Source organism: Medicago sativa, chromosome 4, assembly GCF_051527215.1.
Source record: "Medicago sativa cultivar Bolivia chromosome 4, Bolivia_mono, whole genome shotgun sequence".
Taxonomy (NCBI): Eukaryota; Viridiplantae; Streptophyta; class Magnoliopsida; order Fabales; family Fabaceae; genus Medicago; species Medicago sativa.
The window spans coordinates 9,915,148-9,940,682 of record NC_140752.1 but is presented as its reverse complement, the minus strand read 5'-3'; the positions used below and the strand labels follow the sequence as shown (position 1 = coordinate 9,940,682).

Genomic DNA, 25,535 nt, shown 5'->3' with positions numbered 1-25,535 from the left:
ACGTGGGGTGCATGTTGTAAGAAACTAATGGGTTTAAGAGTTTGAGAAATAAACAAATAATAAATACAATTGCACTTTTTATTTATTTTTTCTTTATGTATAGAGGAGGAATCTGTTTTGACAATGATGTGTTAAATTGGGTGGTTGAGTTAAGGTTCTAATTTAAGGGTCAAATGTTGCTTAAGACCAGGGAAGACAGATATGTATGCTTACACTTTTTCGTCAAAAGAAAATAATAAACTTGACTTTGTTTTCTCCCATCACATGCCACACTTGAAAGAGATGTAACTTTATTAACTCTCATTTAATCACATGCCACACTTGAAAGAGATGTAACTTTATTAACTCTCATTTAAAAAAAAAAAATCATCTTTAAATATAAGTTCTATGTCAATTTGCTTGATACGGATAAGTTGTTCAAGAAAACCTAGTTCGATTTCTGTGTGGAATAATTCTTGACCATACTTTATTTAACTTACAGCCGAACTTCAAATTACTAAGTATCCTTCTCTTGTGAACCGGAGTATTAAAAAATAAGTGTTAATTAGTATCGAAAGATAAAGGTATAGATGAACATGTTTTTTGTGGTGACAGAGTTGAACATATTTTTGTAAAAAAAAGAGTTGAACATATTTTTACACAAAAATGTATTTTAAGAATATCCATACACAAAATATACATATTTTTTAAATACATTTTTAAATAATATATATAGTTAGGAGAGAGTAGTACTTTTTTGATAAATGGAGACAGTGGTACTTGTGAAGTCGAAAATGTCCTTAGTTTTTTAATTATACTACTAGGCTTTCTTTTTTTGGTAAGATGCCACCAGCACATACCTCGAATCTTTAATTAGATTGTATAACCATTGTATAGGGTGTCATAAATTCTCCACTCTGTCAACGTTGAATTTTGTTAGTTAGGTATTCCAAAACTCAACTTTATTAATTTTGAATTTAAATAAGAACAGAAAAATCCATGATGGAATGGGATGGGATGGATTAAATATATGTTCCATTGTTTGGATTATTTAAAATATGATGGAATGAAATGGAATAGAATGGAATGCATTTCATCCAATCCCACCACTTACTCAATTTTGTTCCCCTCTAATTTGAGAAGTATGGAATGGAATCGTGAGTTTCTTTGCTTTTAATTTATTAAAATTAAAATACAGTTTTGTCCCTATTTCTTATTCTCAACAACATTTCCAGAACTTCAAGACAATCTCTCCTCTGGCTACTATACTTTCTTGGTTGCCTGAGACATACTTGGCAATATGTTCAGGCTTCATATTTGAAAGTCCTTTTCAAAATGGAGATACGATATTAATCTCTTGATTTGGTAAATGCATGCAAACAACAGATCGTTTGTGGTTTATTTTTTATGGGAAATATGATTTTCTACCCACATACTTGGCTTCCTTAAATAAAACATATACGAAGCAGTGCATTTCCAATATCATTTTTAGAATATTGTACCTATGTTAAAAGAACTAAATGTCGCAACTTTTAACTAATAAAAGAGCGCGTAGTGAAAAATAGTAAGTTGGCGAATGTATTCTTTAACGTTTCTCATATCAGTATGTTAATTTATTGAAGTTTCATTGGTCTTTTTCCCCTTAAATTCATTTAGATGTAGATCAGAGAATGTCTATTTCTTTATAGATGGACTAACTTCAGTTAATTATTGGGTTTGAGATTGTATCAAAAAGAAATTTCGGACTTGCCATACTTAATTCAGTTAAAGTTTAGGCCTTGGATACTTAAACACTTCACTCTTCTTTTTAAACACTTCACTCTAACAACACAGTAAGAGGCATTCTTGAAAATCAAATTCCCCTATGATCGGACTGTATCAGTACACACAAGTCTTAAGAATTACAAATCCATGCATTGCAAATTTCAATCCACCAGATTTCCCTGTGATGCCAACCACCTCTACTTCAGCTTTAGAACCTTTTACATTCAATGTAAGTAGGAATTGTCACACAACCTGTAGCCAATCTTGAATTTTTGAATTTAAAAATTGCATAGACCCAAGAGCCTTGTACAAAAAGCAGATACTCCTTATCCTAATTGCACACTATTTTTTCATAATGCCTTCTTTCCTCCACTTCAAACATGTCCACCTGCTCCTAAATCTGCAGTGCATGACAGAAAAAACATGTCCATCAATTGTAACATATAAATCATGTTGACTGCCTTTCAATTATATTTATATTTAAAATAGTTATACTTATAGTTACCATGTTAGATACGCAGTCTATGTGATTAATTGTGATTGAAGAACAATACAACCTGCAAATAGAAAACTAGACACTAGTTTCAACCTAATCAAAATATCAATTGTGTTTCAGCAACATTTTTTTTAGTTGAGGAATAAAATTTGAAGGCAACATAATAACAGAAAGCTATTTCACCAGGTAATTTCTTGGCTAAAGTCATAACAAATCTCGAGTGTTAATCAGAATAAGATGTCACACGATTAAGATAAACTCACTTATTCTTTACAATGATCATTGAAGCAACAATATATTTGAAACTCTCACAATCCTCAAATCCACATCACAAGAGACGCTAATTGATGATGTAACTGAATGGAGGTCATTCCATCAAATTTTCTAGGTCAACGGCCAATCAATCTTATGTCCGTAGCTCAAAAGCGGCATGCAGATTAAACCAAGGGAGTTAACAGTGGCTTTCCAAGGAAATGAGCCTCCAAGTTTCCAAGAAGAAGGTCGGCCATGGCAGCTCGAGTTTCTACCGTGCCGCTTCCAACATGAGGCAATAAGACAACATTTTCTAGCCCAAATAGTTCTTCGGGAACATGAGGCTCGTTTTCATACACATCAAGTCCAGCACCACCCAAACGACCTTCAAGTAATGCAGAGACCAGCTCTGGCTCATCAACATGCTTACCTCGGCCAATGTTAATTAGGACACCCTTCGGACCAAGTGCATTAATGACCTCCCGGTTGATGATGTGATGAGTTTCCTCTGTAAGAGGGCAGGCAACAACCAGTATGTCGCAGTTGGATGCTAACTCAACAAGACTTGGATAGTACTTGTATTTTGGTTCCTGCTTTGGAGTTCTAGAATAGTAGGATATTGAACAATTAAAACCTTCAGCTCTCTTGGCAACTGCTGTGCCAATCCTTCCCATTCCAATAATGCCAATGGTTTTCCCAGAGAACTGCAACGAAAATACCGGATGAAAAAATAAATTATTTTCAGGTTGGAAAATGGAGGGGGGAGGGGGTACTACATGAGAATACACATAACCGGTTTTAATGAGCAGTGTGACACAATTATATGATTGGAGCTCTGCAACCCTTGCAACATGATGATAGATCACTGCGTCCAATTTTTAAATGTTTTTCACTGTTTTATGAAAGATTACAAATTTGTAAATATTAAAATATGGGTAGTTTGTCAAACTCGAGAGTCTGCGCAAACTAGTAAAGCTTTTGCAGACTCGACATGTTTACCAAATATAAAAGTACTATTAAAAGAACCTATTAATGGCAAGAGCAGCGTCACAGGTTCACTTTTATGCAGTAGTGATACTTCATGGGTGAATTGGATCACTAGCAGATGTTTCTACTGCCTACTGGGGATTGTTGGAAGATTGCAAAAAAGGAGTGAACAAAAGTGTAGGTCTTGGGTGGTAAGGCCGGAACCGAGGTTATCAAATCGAGATTCAAATTGTGAATAAGAAAACTTATTTTCCAAATTAATTGAATCTTATTATGAACCATGAACCATAAGATACATTATCAATAAAAATGACATTGTTAAATAAAAACAAATGACATAAGCAACATTTAGAAACCAAGTCCCGCAAGTTGGTTTGTGGATGCAACCATGACTGAACTCATACTGTGCAATTCAATGAGATTCACAACTCCTAACTACGTGAGATTCAGAAATGGCAAATACAGCTTCATTTTGCAGGGAAGCACTGAGAGGGAACAAAAATGTAGAAACCCTACAATGAATAACATGATATTGATTATGATGTTGCCTTTTTATCAAACTCAGTCATGTATGATATATGAACAAGTTTGTATTAGTTCAACTGAGTTTGCTGAAACACGAGTTTATATGGAACTCAATTTTCCTATCTAGAAACGTCAACTCATACAAGTCAACTTGCGAGTTCGATAACCATGATGAAGAGTGGAGATAAAGGGATCCTAATAGAGCACTACTATACTCCAAGCCTTGATATTGCAGAGAAATGCATCCAACGCAGTTAACATTATGATTGTGATGCCGTTGCAGTCTTGCAGACATCTCTAAATCTTTTATACCATGACTGCAGCTGCGAACCACAATTTAAAACTATGTTGCTACCTAAAACAATTTCCGTGCATGTTGCGAACCACAATTTAAAACCATGTTCCACCTACAACATATTATGTTCTGACCTAAAACTATGTTTCAGCTGTGATTAAGAATTGTGAAATGTGATACCACCCTAGAGTCTAGACACAATAAGACTTAGGGTCCGTTTGGATTGGCTAATTTTTTAGCTTATTCAAAATAACTTATGCAAATAAATAAGCTTTTATGTATTATTCATAAGCTTGTCAAGGTAGTTTATGAAAAAAACAGCTTAAGAAGATATAGTTTTCATTAGTGAGAACTTATGAATTGGACCGTCGATATGTAATTAAGGGCACCGCGTCCTCCAGAAAGGCCAGAACAGCCCTAGGTGCGTCCTTCTAAGGGAGTGGCCTCAGAAGGCTTCTAGAAACACCTAGGAAGCTCTAAACGTGGCTTAGGGCCCAAGTTACTTGGGGCGTAAGTCACGGATAACCAAGCCCAAGAAAGGCTATAAATAGCCCCCTTGGGAGCATTCTCATGGCATGATCTAAACAGCTCTAAACCCTAGTTTTAAAGATTGTACTCACTACAAGTACATGAATTAATATAAAAGCTTATTTATTTGTATAAGCTATTTTTCAAAAGCTCAAAAAATAAGCCAATCCAAACGGGCCCTTAATACACTTTGTTTGGTGGAAAATTGTGAATAGATGTTGATAAGCTAGCTTATAGATGATAGCGGATAGTTGATAAGTTAGCTTATAGCTAATTGAATGTGTATTTTTTGGTAGCTGTTGAACTAACTTATAAATATGAAATGACATAAAAATGATATATTTAATTAAAATTTAATTTTTTTTCAATTAAGAATACAAAAGTAAAATTAGAATAAATAATGATAAGCTATAAGCTAGTAAAAATAAACTATAAACTCATGAGAAAGTGCCGGTTACCAAAGGGATATTTTTTTTAGTCAAATGAGATTATAAGACATAAGCTATAAACTATAAGCTCAAAAATGGAACTTGCCAAACAGACACATAGAACTAGAACACAATTTTCAACAGTATCAGCGTCAATTTAGAAACTTAATCATTAGCGTTTTACCTTAGAGGTCAACTTATAATCACCACGCTTCCAATTTCCACTTCTAACAAATCGATCACATTCCGAAATCCTCCGAAGAAGCGTAAGGATCAAACAAATAGCCAAATCAGCAACATCATCAGTCAAAACATCAGGTGTATTCGTCACACGAATCCCTTTCTCCTTACACTTGTTAAGATCAATCATATCAACACCAACGCTATAGCTGGAAACAATCTCAAGCTTCGGCAATGCTTCAATGAGGTTAGAATCGGCGCCGGCGCTTGCATTTCCGACCACCGCACGGATCGACGCGCCGTGTTGAGTTAAAAGTTGAGATTTTTCTGGGAAATCCCAAATGCGGAAAAGTTGAAGAAAAATTGTAGAGAGACTAAAATGAAAATTTAACATGAACAAAAACATATTTAACTCTATTTTCAATTTGTACTATATCAATTTTAATTTAATTCATTTATTTTAATTTTATAATTTCTATACTCTAGAAAAAAATGGTTTAGAAAAAGATATACTAAAATTTGTAGATAATTTTTTAGTTTATTAGTAATTGAATTCATTTAATTGATTTATGATGAAAATTAGTTTTGATCAAGATTCAATTAATAATTTTGGTCATCAAATCAACACTTTTAAGATTTAAATATATCATATTCGTCATTTTATGCTATTGACTGACATATGTGATGTGAATAATTTGTTCATAGATTCTTTGTTTGTTGCTAGAGATTTTGAATTTGTATTTATCGATTTTAAATAAATATAGCTTGTTTAAAAATATATAATAAAAAAATAAAAAAGTGATCCATTCTGGCATTGTTTGTCATTTTGTCAGGAAAGAAAACATTTTACTGTTTCCATAAATAAAATAAAAAAAACGTAATAAAAATCAATGTTTATCTGAATCATCATCATCCTCGTAGCTGAATCGAACCCTCTGCAACTCAATTTCTCAAAGCCCTAACCCTAATTATGGGATCCATTGGCGTCCTCCTTGTATCTCATCAAGTAATCCCATACTTAGAACAAGAACTTAACAAACGCTACAACCTCTTCCGCTTATGGGATTTCCCACAAAAATCTCAACTTTTAACTCAACACGGCGCGTCGATTCGTGCGGTGGTTGGAGATGCATTCGCCGGGGCCGATTCCGAACTCATTGAAGCACTGCCGAAGCTTGAAATCGTTTCGAGCTTCAGTGTTGGTGTTGATAAGATTGATCTTGGCAAGTGTAAGGAGAAAGGGATTCGTGTGACGAATACTCCTGATGTGTTGACTGATGAAGTTGCTGATTTGGCTATTGGTTTGATGCTTACGCTTCTTAGGAGGATTTGTGAATGTGATCGATATGTTAGAGGTGGAAATTGGAAACGTGGTGATTATAAGTTGACCACTAAGGTAAACCCTAATAGCCACTCAATTGATTTGCATTTTTAGTCTTGTGGCGATTATGATCGTATTGCGGTCCTAAATATAAGTAAAAATTATTTTTCAGACTCATTGAAAAACTGATGTATCAATCTGGAAAAAGAAAAAAAATTCTTTTCTTTTATATTTAGGATCGTGAAAAATTAGCGGTGGTGAAACCAATGTAGAAACACACTTGGTGATTGTATGTTTGGATTGGCAGCGAGTTTGGCAAAGTCACAGTGGCATTGTATTTTGTTGAAACTTCATAGCTAATTTAGCTTTTGTCAAAATTGTAGTGGTGATACCAATGTTCTAACACAATTATATGTTTGGATTGGTGGTGAGTTTGGAAAAGTCATAGTGGTATGTGATTTTGTTGAAACTCGAAACTCACAAGTTACTATAGCTTTTGTCAAAATCGTGGCAGTTCATTCTGATTCCATCAATCTTAGCACCAATCCAAACTTGCAGTATAAATATTTTAGGTAGGAAAGGAATATAGTTTGATTGAAATTGCGGTTCGCAGCTATAATCGCAGTGTATAAGTTTTAGAGGTCTCTACAACGGCAATACAATCACAATTGTGGCTACATCGGTTGCATTTGTCCTCATTTTGCTGCAATATCAAGGTTCAGAGCATAGTAGTGCTCTGTTAGGATTATTTATCTCCACTAACTCACAAGTTTACAAGTATGAGTTAACGGTGGCAATGTGATTTTGTTGAAACTTTGAAGCTAATGTAGCTTTTGTCAAAATCGTAGTGGTGATACCAATCAACTAACACAATTGTATGTTTGGATTGGTGGTGAGTTTGGAAAAGTCTGAGTGGTATGTGATTTTGTTGAAACTCAAAGCTACTATAGCTTTTGTCAAAATCGTGGCAGTTTGTCCTGATTCCATCAATCTTACCACCAATCCAAACATGCACTATAAATATTTTAGGTTGGAAAGGAACATAGTTTGAAATTGTGGTTCGCAACTATAATTGTAGTGTATAAGTTTTAGAGGTCTCTGCAACGGCAATACAATCACAATTGTGGCTACATTGGTTGCACTTGTCCTCATTTTGCTGCAATATCAAGGTTCAGAGCATAGTATTACTCTATTAGGATCCTTTATCTTTACTGTTCATCATGATTAGCTAACTCATAAATTGACAAGTATGAGTTAACATTTCTAGATAGTAAAGTTGTGTTCGATTTCATAGAAGCCCTCGTTTTAGCAAACTCAATTGAAGTTGTATGGACTCGTTCATACACACTCTTGATCAGAATCGCAAATTTATACTCAAGTGTCCTCACTATCTTACGATTCATGCGATTCACATCTTGATTCAATATGATATCAAACACACTTGATACATATCAGAGTGTGAATTTCTTTTGAACTTCTCATCATGAATCCCAATTCAATTTGCTGAATCTCATGGAGTTGGGAGATGTGAATCTCAGTTGAATCATGGTGGGTACATCCCAGAAACAGGCCGAGTTGAACGACTTGGTTTCTAAATGTTTTTCCTTATGACATTTGTTTTCACTTTAAAAATGACATATTTTTATCGAATCTGCAGATATTCGACTTGTTTCTCGTTATGACACAATAATCTAATTGGACATGTTTTTATTGAGTCTTCGGAAGTTCTACTTGTTTGCATAGCCTCTCGAGTTTGACAAACCACTTATTTTTCCATATTTACAATTTGTAAGCTTGCAGAAAACGGTGAAAAACATTTAAAATTGAACACAATGATCTATCATCATGTTTTAAGGGTTGCGGAGCTTCAATCATACAATTTTGTCATACTCATTAAAATTGGTTATATGTCTGTAGCTGTACCACAAAAGAAATCGGATATATGTATTTTCATGCAATATTCCACCCATGCATTTTCAACCAAGAAATTAATTTTCTTTTTGTCTGGTATTTTCCTTGCAGTTCTCTGGAAAAACCGTCGGCATTATTGGGTTGGGAAGGATTGGCGAAGCAATTGCCAAGAGAGCCGAAGGTTTTAATTGTCCAATATCCTACTATTCCAGAACTCAAAAGCAGGAGTCAAAATACAAGTACTATCCAAGTGTTGTTGAGCTTGCATCCAACTGTGATATACTAGTTGTTGCCTGCCCTCTTACAGAGGAAACCCATCACATCATCAACCGGGAGGTCATTAACGCACTCGGTCCAAAGGGTTTCCTAATTAACATCGGCCGTGGTAAGCATGTTGATGAGCCAGAGCTGGTCTCTGCACTCGTTGAAGGTCGTTTGGGTGGAGCTGGACTTGATGTGTTTGAAAACGAGCCTCATGTTCCTGAGGAGCTATTTGGGCTAGAAAATGTTGTATTGCTGCCTCATGTTGGAAGCGCCACGGTTGAAACTCGAACTGCCATGGCTGACCTTGTTCTTGGAAACCTAGAGGCTCATTTCCTTGGAAAGCCACTGTTAACTCCCCTGGTTTAAGCTAGATGACTCTATTGAACTATGGACATATGATTGATTGGCCATTGACCCAGAAAACTTGATGTTACATCATCAATTAAGGAATCCTGGGATATGGAATTGATTGATTGTGAGAGCTTCAAATATCTTTATTGGTGCTTCAACAATTGTTGTAAAGAATAAATCATTTCATCTTAATCATGTGACATCTTAATCTGAATATCAATCATGATTTGGTTGAACTTTAGCCAAGAAATGACATGTTCAACTTCAAATAACTTTGTTATTATGTTCATTTCAAATTTATGGCTCAACTAACAAATAATATGGTGCGTATGGAACAGGTTTGTCAGATATAAATATAAAAATTCTGAAACAGTTGATATTTTATCTGCGGTGATTGCACCAGTATTCGAGTGTAGTGAATTCTGATCCCTTTTTATATACATATTAGAATTGTCATATACTCTCTGTTTTGGAATCAATATAGCTTTAGTCAACATCGATATGTGCAGATTGATTGGTTAAATTTGGGGCTGCTAATATAGTAATACTACTGCTAATATAGCCGGTTGCCTAGTTTCTTCGGTTGTCTTTTCTTTTCCTTCAGATAAAAAAGAAAAACATTACTTTGTGATAGAATAAAATAAGAATACCACCTTCATTCATTTGTTCGTTCCTTAGCAACATGATTCATTAACAAAATGTAACATTTAATTAATCAGTAAGGTGCAGGATGCCCCTCTTAGCTGATATCATATGTCCTTTAGTTTGTTGTGTTTTTATTTTGTTTGACTTTTCTCATGTAAACAAAAATACTAAAACATGACAGTTAAAATCAATTTATGGTTTCTTTTCATAGCATATTATTGTTGTTATTATAAAAATAAAAAGGCCATTTGCTTATTCCACCAGTTACTAAAAGCACCAAACCCAACCATATGCAACTCCATTTTTCAAAACACTAACCCTAATGGAATCCATAGATGTTCTCCTCCTAGCTCAAGTACTCCCTTACTTAGAACAAGAACTCAAGAAACGCTACAACCTTTTCCGCATATGTGATTACCCGCAAAAATCTCAATTCTTAACTCAACATGGCGCGTTGATCCGTGCGGTGGTGGGAAGCGGATCCTCCGGCGTTGATTCTGAGCTTATTGATGCACTACCAAAGCTGGAGATTGTTTCGAGCTTCAGCGTTGGTGTTGACAAGATTGATCTTAACAAGTGTAAGGAGAAAGGGATTCGTGTTACGTATACTCCTGATGTGTTGACTGACGATGTTGCTGATTTGGCTATTGGTTTGATGCTTACACTTCTTAGGAGGATTTGTGAATGTGATCGATTTGTTAGAAGTGGAGACTGGAAGCATGGTAAATATAAGTTGACCACTAAGGTAAAACCATAATAACCAACTTTCTAATCATGGTTTTTTGTTTTAAGCCTTGTCGTGATCACGGTCGTCGTCTTGTCATGATCATGGCCGTGTCCCGATTCTTGATAATATTATGAAAAACTAGTAGTTTGACAAAGTTATGGTGGCACCGTGATTTTGTTGAAACCCCAAAGCCATTGTAGCTTTTGTCAAAACAGTAGTGGTGAAACCAATATTAAAACACACATGCTGATTGTATGTTGGGATTGGCGGTGAGTTTAACAAGGTAACAGTTGCACCGTGATTTTGTTGAAACTCACAAATTATTGTAGCTTTTGTGAAAATCAAGGTAGTTTATGGTGATTTAACCAATCTTACCGTCACCACAAAAATGCACTAAAAATGTTATAGGTAGGAGCATAGTTCCAAATTAAAAGTTTTAGAGGTCTCTGGAATGGCATTACAAGACTTAAAAGTTTTATTTCCACTGTTCATTTCATCATGGTTATCTAACTCACAAGTTGACTAGCATGATCTAACGTTTATAGATAGGAAAATTGAGTTCACTTGCATACAAAATTATGTTTCAGCAAATTGAAGGCCAGTCATTAACCGGTATGGTTTAGCATTACTGAATAGAAGGATTAATCTTACCATCTGATTTTTGGCACTCATAGTGTCGTATGGTTAATTATTGACTGATAAAGACCAATGACAGAATTAGAGTTAAGAAAAAATGCTTGGTGGTTTGTTATAGGGATGGTGCTCCTTTTATATACACCAAAAAGCAAAAGCTAAAGTATCCTATAACCAAGCTCCTAAATTGATGTTGCTTTTCTTTTGCGGATTTGATATTGTGAAGAATTGTGGTCTAATAGTATTGATAAGAATAACCATTGCTTTTTGTTTCAAGTCTTGTTGCGTTTATGATCGTATAGTGAGTCATGACTCTTAATATTATGAAAAAGTAGTTGTGGTAAACTAAATGTGTATGTGTGGATTGATGTTGAGTTAGGCAAAATCAAGGCGGTACTGTGATTTTGCCGAGACTTCAAACTGTAGTTTTAGCAAAATTATGGCAGCTTGCAGTTATTCCACCATTCTCGCTTTCAATCCAAACTTACACTAAAAATATTTCAAGTAGGAACATTGTTTTAAATTATGGTTTGCAACTGCAGCTGTAATATAAAAGTTTTAGAGGTAATCACAGCGGCATCACAGGCACAATTGTGACTGAATTTGTCCGCTATTTGCCACAATATAAAGGTTCGGAGTATAGTAGGCACAATATTGTGACTGATTTTGCTTGTTTTGGGTTTCTACTATGGATTTGAGTCGTTGAAGGGGAAGAAAGTAGCAAAATCCTGAATTTTAGGATTTAAGTCGGGATTTTGACAACAATGACACAACTATAGTAGACTCTTGTCTTCGTCCTAAATTTTCACTTTAATGTTCACCAAATCATCAAAGATTTTGTTGAACTCTATCAATTGTTCCGTGATAGTTTTTGACTCCATCATCCTAACACTTGGTCATATACAACGACTCTAATCTTGACCAAAGCATCGCCACATCATCACCCCATCAAAGCTTTTGCACTCTTTTGTTGAAGCTATTGCATATTTACCTTCCCTAACCTAAAATCATTGTCTCTTGTAAATTTCTTGATACTCCATTTAATGGTTTGTTTTGATTATGTATGATGATTGGCGCAAAATTAATAGCAATCAAACCAAAGTCACTAATAACTCAACAACCTTGACACGTGGCCATGTCAATAATGTTGGTTGTTATTAACGTTGGTTGTCTTCTATCGCATTCAATCAACTCCATCATTGTCTTTGTCTCCAGGTCAATTCGGAATCAACAACGTTGTTTTTCGAAGCCTTTACAGTATGTAACTTGATTTCTTAAAATCCTAACCCTAACCCTAATGGAATCCATAAGCGTTCTCGTTGTAGCTCAAGTAATCCCATACTTAGAACAAGAACTCAACAAAAGCTACAATCTTTATCGCATTTGGGATTTCCCACAAAAATCACAATTCTTAATTCAACATGGCGCGTCGATTCCGAACTCATTGATGCATTGCCGTAGCTGGAAATCATTTCAAGCTCGAGTGTTGGTGTTGATAAGATCGATGTTAAGAAATGTAAGGAAAGAGGGATCCGTGTGACCATTACTCCAGATGTTTCGACAGATGAACTTGCTGATTTTACTATTGGTTTGATTCTTTCACTTCTTATGAGGATTTGTGAATGTGATGGATTTGTTAGAAATTGGAATTGGAAGCGTGGTAACTACAATTTGACCTCTAAGGTAAAACCCTATTAACCAAGTAAATCTAACTCACAAGTATGAGTTAACCTTTCTACATAGGAAAAATGAGTGGAATTGTATACAAACTCAGTTGAACTTACATGGACTAGTTCATATACATTCTTGCTCAGAATCTTGAGTTTTTATACTCAAGTGGGTGACTTTGAATAAAAAAGGCAACATCGTTTCTAGTATCGTGTATTTCTCGTTTTAGGATTTCTACAATTTTGTTCCCTCTCAATGCTTCACTGCAAAATGAAGCTGTCTTTGTCATTTTTCACACCAATGTCATCAGTATCTTACGATTCATGAGATTCGCATCTTGATTCGATACAAAATCAATTCGATACAAAATCAAACACAATTGATACATATCAGAGTGTGAATCTCTTTTTGACTACTCAGCATGTGAATCTTAATTCAATTTGCCAAATCCAATGGAGTTGGGAGTTGTGAATCTCATTGAATCATATGATACTATGATATGAATTCAATCATAGGTACATCCCAGAAACCGGCCTAGTTGTGCGACTTGGTTTCTAAATATTTTTGCCAATATGTCATTTGTTTTTACTTAAAAATGTCATGTTTTTATACATCATATATCTTGCAATTCATAATAAAGATTTACTTAACGATTCGGAAAATAGGTCTTCCGATTCACATTTCGAATCTCGATTTGATAATCTTGGTGCCCACCCTACAACCAAAAACCGGATCTATTGTTCACCCCTTTTTGGCGATCGTCCAATGACCTCCAGTATATGCTTACTGTCTAGTGATCCATTCACCCATGAAGCATCCCTGCACTCTGCACAAACTTGTCCCTGCGATGCTGCTCTTGTCACTTATAGGTTCTTTTAATATTATTTTTATATTTGGTAAACATGTTGAGGCTACAAAAGCTCTACTAGTTTGCGCAGACTCTCAAATTTAACAAACCAACTATTTAATTGCTTCTATTAGTCAATTCATAAGCTTTCAGAAAACGGCGAAAAACATTTAAAATTGGACACAATGATCTATCATCATGTCCTAAGGTTTGCAAAGCTTCATCATTTTTTTTCTTCTGAAAAGGCAAGCTTAATCATATTGTTGTGTCATACTGCTCATCAAAATTGGTTATATGTATAATCATGTAGTATGTAGTACCGACCCTTTCACTTTCTAACAAGAAATTAATTATTTTTTTCATCTGGTATTTTCCTTACAGTTCTCTTGGAAAACTGTTGGCATTGTTGGGCTGGGAAGGATTGGTACAGAAATTGCCTAGAGAGCTGAAGGTTTTAATTGTTCAATATGTTACTATTCTAGAACTCAAAAGCAGGAGTCAAAATATAAGTACTATCCAAATGTTGTTGAGTTGGCACCCAACTGCGACATACTAGTTATTGTCTGCTCTCTTACAGAGGAAACCCATCACATCATCAACCGGGAGGTCATCAATGCACTTGGTCCGAAGGGTTTCCTAATTAACATTGGTCGAGGTAAGCATGTTGATGAGCCAGAGCTGGTCTCTGCATTGCTTGAAGGTCGTTTGGGTGGAACTGGACTTGATGTGTTTGAAAACGAGCCTCGAGTTCCCGAAGAGCTGCTTTCGCTAGAAAATGTTGTCTTGTTACCTCATTGTGGAAGCGGCACGGTAAAAACTCGAACTGCCATGGCTGACCTTGTTCTTGGAAACTTGGAGGCCCATTTCCTCGGAAAGCCACTGTTAACTCCCTTTGTTTAATTTTCATGCCTCTATTGAACTATCTACATAAAATTGATTGGCCATTGACGTAGAATAAAAGGAAATTAGAGCAGTGAAGTAGTTATAAGTTGTTAGAGTAATTAGTTAGTTAGTTGGTTTGTTTGTCTGGTTGTTAGTCTGTTATGTCGCTGTTATGCCTATTAGGAAGTCTTTAAATAACGCCTTCATTTGGTAGAGAATAGTATCTCTGAATATTGTACTTGTGAGGGGCGATTCTCTTTTATTCCATATTATTTCTTAAATAAAGTGTTCTTTCTTTGGAATTCAATTCTAGAGGCTCATTTCCTTGGAAAGCCACTGTTAACTACCCTGGTTTAAGCTACATGACTCTATTGAACTATGGACATATGATTGATTGGCCATTGACCCAGAAAATTTGATGGAATAACCTTTGTTCTGTTACATCATCAATTAATGATTCTTGTGATATGGAATTGATAATTATGAGAGCTTCAGAATTCAGATATCTATATTGGTGCTTCAACAATTGTTATGTTATAATCAGAAATTTATTCAACATGATTGATATGTTATAATTGGTGAATAGCATAAATATTAAATAGTCAGCATGCATTATTATTAAGGTTTTTGTTTACATGTTTTTAGTTTTTTCTATAATGTGTCAGAACTACTATATGCCTGATGTTGTAGCCGGAAATTTTTCGACCACAATGTGATCAAAGTAGCAGACGCCAGAATAATTTGAAATGATGATGATCCCGGAGGACATTTAACTATTTGAAGATTAATCAATTGAATTGGTTGAGTTAGTTAAGATCTTAAAATGCTTGTCCATGATAGCCACTATCATAGCTCACGAAGTAGTGCTCAGTTTCTTGGAATTGTTAAGAGTTAATGTTTAAAAATAATTGTGTGTCCAATGTTAAATGCAAATGTCCCTTCAATGGAAAGGGAACGTTCAAGCCAGGGAAAACATCCAATGGACCGCAGAGAAGTTCTCAACAAAGGCATCCTCTTGACCAACAGGGTCTAGGTCGGTCAAATTATTGACGTTGACATGGAGGATCGTTTCCATAATCCGCTCCACGGTTGGAGGAGGGCAGCCCAAACAATAAGCAAACAACTCAGGCTGCTTGTAACCTTCTTTTCGGTCGTTGAAGGACAACTTCCCCAGTGCCAGCCGCCAAGTTAGACTGGCCAACTAATTCTTTTGTCCACCTTGGGCTTAGGCCTGTCAAAGATGCTTCATGACCCCTTTTCGATAAAGGAGTAGGTTGCAGAATGATGGCCGCAAGCTCAACCCTGCGAGTCACATTAAGTTGAGAGTGTGGAATTGAAATGGAGAAGCAATGTTGGAACTAGATTAACTGGTCCCTGACCTCTCTACGACCTAGTCCCCTTATTTTTAGATTCCAAAAATCGCGATTCCTTGCATATTTCCTACGATTAGAGCATCAAAATGATTGGACATAAGGACCTTCATCAAGAAGATGGGTTTGCATACAAGTACAACACTTTAATAGTTCCTTCAAGTCGACAGACCGAGGTACCTTCACTTACCTCTAAGTTGTTCCATACCTTATTCAACCCTCAGAATCTGTGCCCGTTTGTTTTGGATTTTTTTGAAAAAAATCTATTTTTTTTTAACTAAAAAATCAATTTTTTTATTTTTGCAGTGTTTGTTTTAGATTCTTAAAAAATCCATTTTGTTAAAAAAATCATAGCCTCAAAATTAAAAGCTATTTCAAGTAGCTTTTCCAAAATCTATTTTTTTTCTAAATACAAGAAACTCAAGTGTAAGAGATTCAAATCTTAAAAAAATGATTTTTATGATAGTAAACAAACAGAAATAGCTTTAGATTTTTTTAAAAATCTCTAAAAAAAAAATCTCTAGATTCTTGTAACTCAAAATCTTTTTTTTTTTTTAAGCTGAAACAAACGCACCCTCTATCTCGTTCTCTTGAAGATTTTTTTGCTCTCAACTAAATAATAACACACAAGAACTCCATAATTATGTCATTGTAGTGCCACCATTTGTCTCCTACTACTCCCACCATTGACACTCCACTTCAAGCTTAGTTTTCTCAACCTAAACTTCCAAATGTGTACATTCATCATGTCTTTCATCTTGTAATATGCAAAATTCAACAAATTGCTCCCGTTAAGAGCTTACCGAGTATTTTTATCACCGCCTCTCAGTAATGATCTTGAGTATTCTTAGAATCGCCTCTCTAGATGATGTTGAGTGCTTAATGTATCTCCAGACGAATACAATTTCTACATGTATATATGAAGGTCAACTTGTGTGCGTCATTGTTCCCAATGTGATATACTTCATTCTTCCTTCTCTCAACATGACACCACCACAGTCCCCACATCCTCATAATCCTCTTTACGAAAACTAAAAATTGCATGAAGTTGCTTTTGTCTCTCCACTTATGACAATCCTTCGTAAAGTGACCGGTTTTATCACACTTGAAGCATTTGTACTTCGACTTGTCACCACTCTTTGAGTTTGTCCAATTTCCTCAACTCCCACCTCTACCTTTTGAGATATTCAAACCTTCGCCACTATCATCTAACTTCACGTCCTTGTACTTGGTTAACTCATTGGTTCTCAACGTCGTTTGGACTTCCTCCAAGGAGACAATGTCTTCTTTACCATAAAATATAGTATCCTTGAAGTGCTCGAGTGACATAGATAATGCACAATTATAGTACATTATTTTATTGTCTTCATCCTCGATGTTCACTTCAATGTTCATCAATTCATCAAAGATTTTGTTGAACTTAATCAATTGCTCTGTGATGGTTTTTGACTCCACCATCCTAACAACTTGGTCATATACAACAATTCCAATCTTGACCACATATCATCACATTATCAAAGCTTCTGCACTCTTTTGTTGAATCAAGATCGATTGCATATTTACCTTCCACAACTTGAAATCGTTGTCTCTTATAAATTTCTTGATGAAAAATGTTAACGAGTGACCCTGATACATTTTTAAAGGTCTTAAATGTATCTTTTTATTAAAATTTGTATATTCAATACATTAGAAATTAAACTATTTAACTTTTTAAAAAATAATTTCCTAACTCAAAATGATTAAAGAGTGACTGAGGACACGAGACTTTTTTTCTTGATACTCCACTAGTCCACTTGATAGTCATGGTGCTCGAATTGGCTGATAGTGACATCTAACTAATGTAAATTCGGACAAAAGTCATGTGAATATTTTGATGTGTGGGGTCTGCTATTAAACCAAAAAGTCACCAACTCAACAAACAACCTCGTCTTTGTCTCCATGTCATTAATGTTGTTATTAATGTAGCTATCATCACCCCACGTGGAGTTAATAATGTTGTTTTCAATCGCATTCAATCATTGTCATTGTCTTCCCCGAATCAACAACTTTGTTTTTCCAAGAAAAGCTTTATATGTAACTCCAATTTCTCAAAACCCTAACCCTAATGGCATCCATAGATGTTCTCCTTGTAGCCCAAGTAATCCCATACTTAGAACAAGAACTCAACAAACGCTACAATCTCTTCCGCATTTGGGATTACCCACAAAAATCACAGTTCTTAACTCAACACGGCGCTTCGATCCGTGCAGTGGTCGGAAGATCAACCGCCGGCGCCGATTCCGAACTCATTGATGCATTGCCGAAGCTGGAAATCATTTCAAGCTCCAGTGTTGGTGTTGATCAGATCGATGTTAAGAAATGTAAGGAAAGAGGAATTCATGTGACCATTACTCCAGATGTTTTGACAGATGAAGTTGCTGATTTGGCTATTGGTTTGATTCTTTCACTTCTTAGGAGGATTTGTGAATGTGATCGATTTGTTAGAAATGGGAATTGGAAACATGGTGATTATAATTTGACCACTAAGGTAAAAACCCTGTTAACCAAGTATCTATTGCTTTTGTGAACTTGATATTGTGAAAAACATGATATGAATAATTATGATTTCAATTTCAATTTCAATTTTAAATTTGATCAGCTTAATGGTCGAATTGCGATTTTTAGTGGTGAAAGTGAAACTATTGTAGAAACTCACTTAGCAAGTGTATATTTGAATTGACGGCGAGTTTGGCAAAATCAAGGTGGCATGGTGATTTTGACGAAAAGTAGTTTTTGTCAAAATCATAACAGCTCACCTTGATTTCATCATCTCACTGTCAAACGAAATAATATACACTAAAAATGTAGTTGTAATATAAAAAATTTAGAGGCCTCTGGAACAGGATCACAATCACAGTTGTGGCTGCATTTGTATATAAAAAATTTAGAGGTCTCTGGAACAGGATCACATTCACAGTTGTCGCTGCATTTGTCTGCATTTGGCTGCAATATCAAGTTTTAGAGTGTTAGGGTCCCTTTGTCTCCACTCTTCGACATAGTTATCTAACTCACAAGTATGAGTTAACCTTTCTACATAGGAAAAATGAGTGGAATTGTATACAAACTCGGTTGACCTTATATGTACTTGTTCATACACACTTTTGCTCAAATCTTGAGTTTATACTCAAGTGGGTGACTTTGATAAAAAGGCAACATCGGAACTAGTATCATGTATTTTGTTGTAGGATTCAATTTTGTTCCCTCTCAATGCTTCACCGCAAAATGAAGCTGTCTTTGTCATTTCTCACACCAATGTCATCAGTATCTTACGATTCATACGATTCAGAGCTTGATTCTATACGAAATCAAACACAATTGATACATATCAGAGTGTGAATCTCTTTTTGACCTCTCAGCATGTGAATCTTAATTCAATTTGCTGAATCTCATGAAGTTGGGAGTTGTGAATCTCATTGAATCGTATGATACTATGATATGAATTCAATTTGCTTAAATATGTCATGTTTTTATTCATCATATATCTTACAATTCATAATAAGATTTACTTAACGATTCGGAAAATTGGTCTTCCGATTCACAATTAGAATCTCAATTCGATAATCTTGGTATTCACCCTACCACCAAAAACCTGATCTATTGTTCACCCCTTTTTGACGATCGTCCAATGACCTCCAGTATATGCTTACTGTCTAGCGATCCATTCACCCATGAAGCATCACTGCACTGCACAAACTTGTCCCTGCGATGCTGCTCTTGTCGCTTATAGGTTCTTTTAATATTATTTTTATATTTGGTAAACATGTTGATGCTACAAAAGCTCTACTAGTTTGCGCAGACTCTCGAGTTTAACAAACCAACTATTTAATTGCTTCTGTCAGTCAATTCATAAGCTTTCATTTAAAATTGGACACAATGATCTATTATCATGTCATAAGGTCTGCAGAGCTTCATCATTTTTTTCTTCTGAAAAGGAAAACTTAATCATATTGTTGTGTCATACTGCTCATCAAAATTGGTTATATGTGTAATCATGTAGTATCTAGTATCGACCCTTTCATTTTCCAACAAGAAATTAATTATTTTTTTCTTCTGGTATTCTTCTTGCAGTTCTCTGGGAAAACCGTTGGCATTGTTGGGCTGGGAAGGATTGGCACTGCAATTGCCAAGAGAGCTGAAGGTTTTAATTGTTCAATATCCTACTATTCTAGAACTCAAAAGCAGGAGTCAAAATACAAGTACTATCCAAATGTTGTTGAGTTAGCATCCAACTGCGACATACTATTTGTTGCCTGCTCTCTTACAGAGGAAACCCGTCACATCATCAACCGGGAGGTCATCAATGCACTTGGTCCAAAGGGTTTCCTAATTAACATTGGTCGAGGTAAGCATGTTGATGAGCCAGAGCTGGTCTCTGCATTGCTTGATGGTCGTTTAGGTGGAGCTGGACTCGATGTGTTTGAAAACGAGCCTCATGTTCCCGAAGAGCTGCTTTCGCTAGAAAATGTTGTCTTGTTACCTCATTGTGGAAGCGGCACGGTAGAAACTCGAACTGCCATGGCTGACCTTGTTCTTGGAAACTTGGAGGCCCATTTTCTTGGAAAGCCATTGTTAACTCCCTTGGTTTAATTTACATGCCTCTATTGAACTATCTACATAAGATTGATTGGCCATTGATGTAGAAAATTTGATGGAATGGCCTCCATTTACATCATCAACTAATGATTTATGTGATGTGGAATTGATGATTGTGAGAGTGTTAGGATTATAGAATAAAGGGAAATTAGAGTAGTTAAGTAGTTATGAGTTGTTAGAGTAATTAGTTAGTTTGTTGGTTAATTGGTCTGGTGGTTAGTCTGTTATGTCACTGTTAAGCCTATTAGCAAGTCTTTAAATAGCGCCTTGATTTGGTAGAGATTAGATTCTCTTATTTTAAGTTCTTAAGTCAAGTGTTCTTTCTTTGGAATTCAATTCCTGGCTAGAGCGCTTCAAATATTATACTGGTGCTTCAACAATTGTTGTAAAAAATAAGTCAGTTTATCTTTAATTTGATTATCACTCTGAGATTTCGCTGAACATTAGCCAATTGCTTATGTTATTATGTTGGCATCAAATTTTATTTCTCAACTAATAAAATGGTGTTTATGGAACACGGGTTTATGGTTTTGTTGTTCTTTCACAACTAGTCTCATAACCATTTTAAATGTAAATACAACCATTCACAATTTTAACATGATTTATGTTATAATTGGTGGACATGTTTTTCCTGTCATGCATTGTGCAGATTTAGGTGCAGGTGCAATTAGGCTCTCGAGTCTATACGATTTTCAATATCCAAAATTCAAGATTGGCTACAGATTGCAACAATTCTTACTTACATTTACATTGAACGGAAAAATTTCTGAACAAATATGAACATTCAAAAGCTGAAGTAGAGCTTGGGGTTGGCGATCACAAGCAAATTTGGTGGGACTGAAAGCTGTATGTGATGATTCACTGGCAATGCATGGATTGGTGATGTTTAAGACTTGTGAACTGATACAGTCTGATCACAGGAGAATTTGATTTTCAAGAATGCCACTTACTATGTTGTTAGGGTGAAGTGTCTAAAAATAATTTGGGTTTTCAATGTTAATTGAAAATCTGCACCAAGACAAATATAGACTACAGAAAACACATGAATCTGTTGTCTTTTTATCCTAACTTAAGCTGGCTAATACGTTTGCATTCATTAATTTTGTTACTAGTACTGTACTAATAAGCTGGTTGTACAGCCCATTTTTTAGCAAACTTTCCATGTTTTCCCCAAAGACAAAAACAGCAAATGGTGAGGACTAAACTCGCCGAGACAAAGCAGTGGAATATTGCTCGATTTGCAGAAGCTTTACTAATGAATAAAAGATATTGTTACTGGTATTTTTATAACATAGGGGTCAGAGATTAGAAAAGAGAGAAACTATAAAGCAACAAAATAGAGTAAAAACTCTCAGAAGACCAGCGATCAGCTACGGATCTAATTGAGCAGAAAGAATCATAAATCACCAAAGAAGCCTGAATTATGTCCCTGCAAGCCAAAGCCAATGAGTCTTCACATCTGTTTACTTTTCTGAAAATGATAAGCCACTTTTACCACCAAATTGGCTTCCATCAACTTCCTGGTATGTTTCACAATAGTCCTCCCACTTACTCTTCAGCTAACCTCAATCCTTCGAAATAACCATAAAGCACGGCTGTATTGGCAGATGATACTCCCAACAAATTTGGAAAAGCCACGAATCCAATGATCATTGTTCCCGCACAAAAGTATTCCACACCACACTAAGACTCGTAATTATGACACTATTAATTTTAAGTCACTCCGCCATAGAGCAGAGTCCACTTTATAGTTCTCCGCTCTGTCTTAACAGCAAGTTGAAACATGTCCCCAGTATTCAAGTAATGCCATAATACTTTCTACAAGCAAGAGAATGCCCAGTCATTCTCACTCCTCCAGTTTCAAGTAACACGTCTGAATCCAAACTGCAACCCGATTAAAATGCATATTCTGACCAATATCAACAAAGCAGTTCAACTCTGCTCTATAAACAACAATCCAATGACGAGTAGGATAAACAAAAGACGAAGAATGCACATACTTACTCCTCAAATTCCACATGACATATCACATCTGAATCCAAAAAAACAGCCAAACTAAAGTGCACATTCTGACCAACATCCACAACGAAGTTCAATTCTATCGAGTAGTTCATATTGCGCAACAAGTAGGCACTCGATGCAAAAAGAAAAGGAAAAAACAAGGCTAGGAAGATACCAGTAAATCACCGAAACTATTTCCGACACAATAAGTGTCTTACCCCACCATCATTAAATGGAAGAACATGGACACAAATTCAATCCAAAATGAGGCTAGGAAGATACGTAAATCTTATGCAACTTACAGCAACCATGATCATCCACCAAATCACAAACTTCTGTTTGACTAACTCCTTGAAGAACAACATAACTCACATTCAAAAGTCTAGCTACTCTTACCATCAAGTCATTTATCAACAACCAATCAACCATATTACTTAATAAACTTGGTCCAGGTTTAAGTTGACGATGAAAATATCATAATCACGGTGAACCACTGCAATCCTTGATTTTGCTAAACTCATCCAAATCCTTCATTAACGGATAACTAACTATTTCTTGATATTAAAGTTTAGTTAATATATAACATTATATCACCTCTTTTGTAATAATCTAAATCATTGTATGAATAGTATAGATAGAAACAAATACAAAACTACAAACTTTATATACATACATAGTAGTACAATGCAAAGCATAAAGATTTTACCTATTCATACACCAAATTAACCTAACTTATTAAAATAAGTTCATAATTCATTATTATAAAACAAAAAACAAGAGTACTAATATAATCTAACAACAAAATTACTTGAAATCGTTTCAAACATAGCCACCAACCAAGATAGGTTTCTTCTCTTTCTTCTTCTCCTTTTCTTCACTTTTTTCCTTTTCCTTCACATCATCTTTCTCCAAACCTTGCAACCCATCAACACAAGCTCCCGGCTCCTCGTTTTCCGGCTCAATAACACCAACGACATCTGAAGCATCCTCGCCGGCCGGCTTTGGATCGTCGATGCAATCATCTTCGCCGGAGGATGTGAATATTCTCGATTTCACGGCGGCGGCTGCTTTGAGAAACGCTTCGTGGATTGATTCCGGTGGAAGTGCAGGATCTTCGAGACCTGCGTCTTCTAGACGCGGTGGTATAATCTGCTGCAGCAAACCTGGTTGTTTCTCGGTGGACTCCATTTGAATTTTTTTGATTTGATTTTGATTCCGTTTTTGTCTCAACTGAATCCTGATATAGTGCCGTTAAAGGCGGTGATGCTGTTGGTGGGCTTTTCTATTGGGTTTCTTTTTCTGGCCCATACTAATTTTTAGAAAGTTGCTATTCCCACTTTTGAAATTGCTAAAAAACTTACTCGGCGGCGATTAATTGTCGATATGTTTTGTTCTACGTGGCAGTTAATTGTCGATGTAGAATTTTTTAAAGTGTAGATCAGGCGGCAGTTAACTGCCGATAGGGTAAAGGTGTAATTTCTTGATGTTTCATAGCAAATGTTGAAGTGAGAAAAACAACTTTCTAATTTTTATGACTCATAACAATATCAAAGTCTCCAAAAGGTTATATGTGTAGTTAGAAAGAATTTTTTATGCACAAGTCGGGAGCAAATCCGATGCTTAAATTTTTTATTTGTTTGATTATATATTAATTTTGTACTTTACCCCGATAGTGAGTAGTGATTTACACATAGTGTAATGTTTGCCTTTTTAGATATTTGAATGAATGTAATATCTTACTTGACCCCAAAAAATAAATTTGATAGGCACCCCAATGTATATTGATGGCTTAGATTCGTTATGAGACTGATTTTCTAGTTGGTAGTAGGACACATGTTTTTATTAAAATTGATTTGTGATGTATAGCGTTGCTGATATAATAAAGACAAACCTTTTTATTTATCTATGGTACCAAACTACCAAAAGGTGTTACATAATTGACAAACACAAATCACATTATATTGTCTTACTCATTTGACATATAAAGAAACTATTAGGGCATATAATAAAGCTTTGATGTATGGCGTATTTATTTTATTTTTTGAAAATTCGGTATCTGATCCAAGAACCGACTACATGTTGTAGTAACTAATAAAATATAATAATAAGTGTTTCCTTTATCTTCTAGAGTTTATAAAGGGATAAGTTTATAATGCGGTGTGAGTTTCTCTTATTTAAAAATATGACAATTTCAATTATGAATTTCAATACATTTTATTATTATTTGAGTTTAATATAATTTATTTATTATTATTATTTGTTTCCTTTATTATAATCAACTTCTAATTCATTTAAAATAAAGAAATAAAATGTTGCAATTATGGATTTATATTTCACTTAAGTGAAAAATGATTTTCTATGATAACGACGCTTTCAAATATTCAATGAACAATTTTTCTGAGATGCATAAATAGTAAATGATATATGACAATGAATAGATATGAATATATTTTCTTGAATATGATCCAAATGTTTATGACTATTGGATTAACCACCACCGTAAGTATAAGTACTTATGTCATTTAGTCATCTTCAACACACTAATTTGATCTTAATTTTATGAATTACATCGAATGGAATTATTGTAACACCCCGTTTTCCCAACGTAAAAATTTCTTAAATAAAATCAGAGTTTTTCATCATAAAACGGAATGTCACATTTCTTAAAAAAACGTAAATGGAATAATAATTTATCCTTCAAAAATATAACAACATAATCTTTAAAACTTCGCAGCGGAATAGTTTGACAACTTAAATAATCTTTGGCACAAGGGCCTCAATATAAAATTTCATAAAACTTAGTTCAACATCAATTCTTGAAAGATTCATAAAGTAATACGTAAGGAACA

The 25,535-nt window shown here is 35.1% G+C and overlaps 3 protein-coding genes and 2 pseudogenes across 4 annotated transcripts; 3 read left to right on the top strand and 2 right to left on the bottom strand.

Annotated features, from left to right (window-relative positions):
- Positions 1 to 2,403: 2,403 nt before the first annotated feature.
- On the bottom strand, positions 2,404 to 5,840 carry LOC146926160 (glyoxylate/hydroxypyruvate/pyruvate reductase 2KGR pseudogene; annotated as a pseudogene). The gene is made up of 2 exons (XR_015007922.1): positions 5,439 to 5,840; positions 2,404 to 3,195 (listed from the first exon to the last, which is right to left on the bottom strand). The product of XR_015007922.1 is annotated as a glyoxylate/hydroxypyruvate/pyruvate reductase 2KGR pseudogene (transcript).
- Positions 5,841 to 6,345: 505 nt separating this feature from the next.
- On the top strand, positions 6,346 to 9,531 carry LOC146926159 (glyoxylate/hydroxypyruvate/pyruvate reductase 2KGR-like). The gene is made up of 2 exons (XM_085758527.1): positions 6,346 to 6,830; positions 8,778 to 9,531. Exons 1-2 carry the CDS (start codon positions 6,405 to 6,407, stop codon positions 9,294 to 9,296), a joined length of 945 nt encoding a protein of 314 aa, XP_085614653.1. The 5' UTR covers positions 6,346 to 6,404; the 3' UTR covers positions 9,297 to 9,531.
- Positions 9,532 to 10,151: 620 nt separating this feature from the next.
- LOC146926158 (glyoxylate/hydroxypyruvate/pyruvate reductase 2KGR-like) lies at positions 10,152 to 15,090 on the top strand (annotated as a pseudogene).
- A 2,312-nt stretch (positions 15,091 to 17,402) lies between these two features.
- LOC146926157 (glyoxylate/hydroxypyruvate/pyruvate reductase 2KGR-like) lies at positions 17,403 to 21,126 on the top strand. Its single transcript, XM_085758528.1, has 2 exons — positions 17,403 to 18,580; positions 20,161 to 21,126. Exons 1-2 carry the CDS (start codon positions 18,158 to 18,160, stop codon positions 20,677 to 20,679), a joined length of 942 nt encoding a protein of 313 aa, XP_085614654.1. The 5' UTR covers positions 17,403 to 18,157; the 3' UTR covers positions 20,680 to 21,126.
- A 2,205-nt stretch (positions 21,127 to 23,331) lies between these two features.
- On the bottom strand, positions 23,332 to 24,279 carry LOC146926156 (uncharacterized). The gene has a single exon (XM_085758529.1). The coding sequence runs from the start codon at positions 23,872 to 23,874 to the stop codon at positions 23,506 to 23,508; it is 369 nt and encodes a 122-aa protein (XP_085614655.1). The 5' UTR covers positions 23,875 to 24,279; the 3' UTR covers positions 23,332 to 23,505.
- Positions 24,280 to 25,535: the final 1,256 nt, after the last annotated feature.

Excerpts from the sequence above, each read along its gene's own strand:
- LOC146926157 (XM_085758528.1), top strand. The coding sequence starts at position 18,158 with ATGGCATCCATAGATGTTCTCCTTGTAGCCCAAGTAATCCCATACTTA. Across the intron at positions 18,581-20,160 it reads ATTATAATTTGACCACTAAG|TTCTCTGGGAAAACCGTTGG; the intron begins GTAAAAACCCTG and ends TTCTTCTTGCAG.
- LOC146926159 (XM_085758527.1), top strand. The coding sequence starts at position 6,405 with ATGGGATCCATTGGCGTCCTCCTTGTATCTCATCAAGTAATCCCATAC. Across the intron at positions 6,831-8,777 it reads ATTATAAGTTGACCACTAAG|TTCTCTGGAAAAACCGTCGG; the intron begins GTAAACCCTAAT and ends TTTTCCTTGCAG.
- LOC146926156 (XM_085758529.1), bottom strand. The coding sequence starts at position 23,874 with ATGGAGTCCACCGAGAAACAACCAGGTTTGCTGCAGCAGATTATACCA.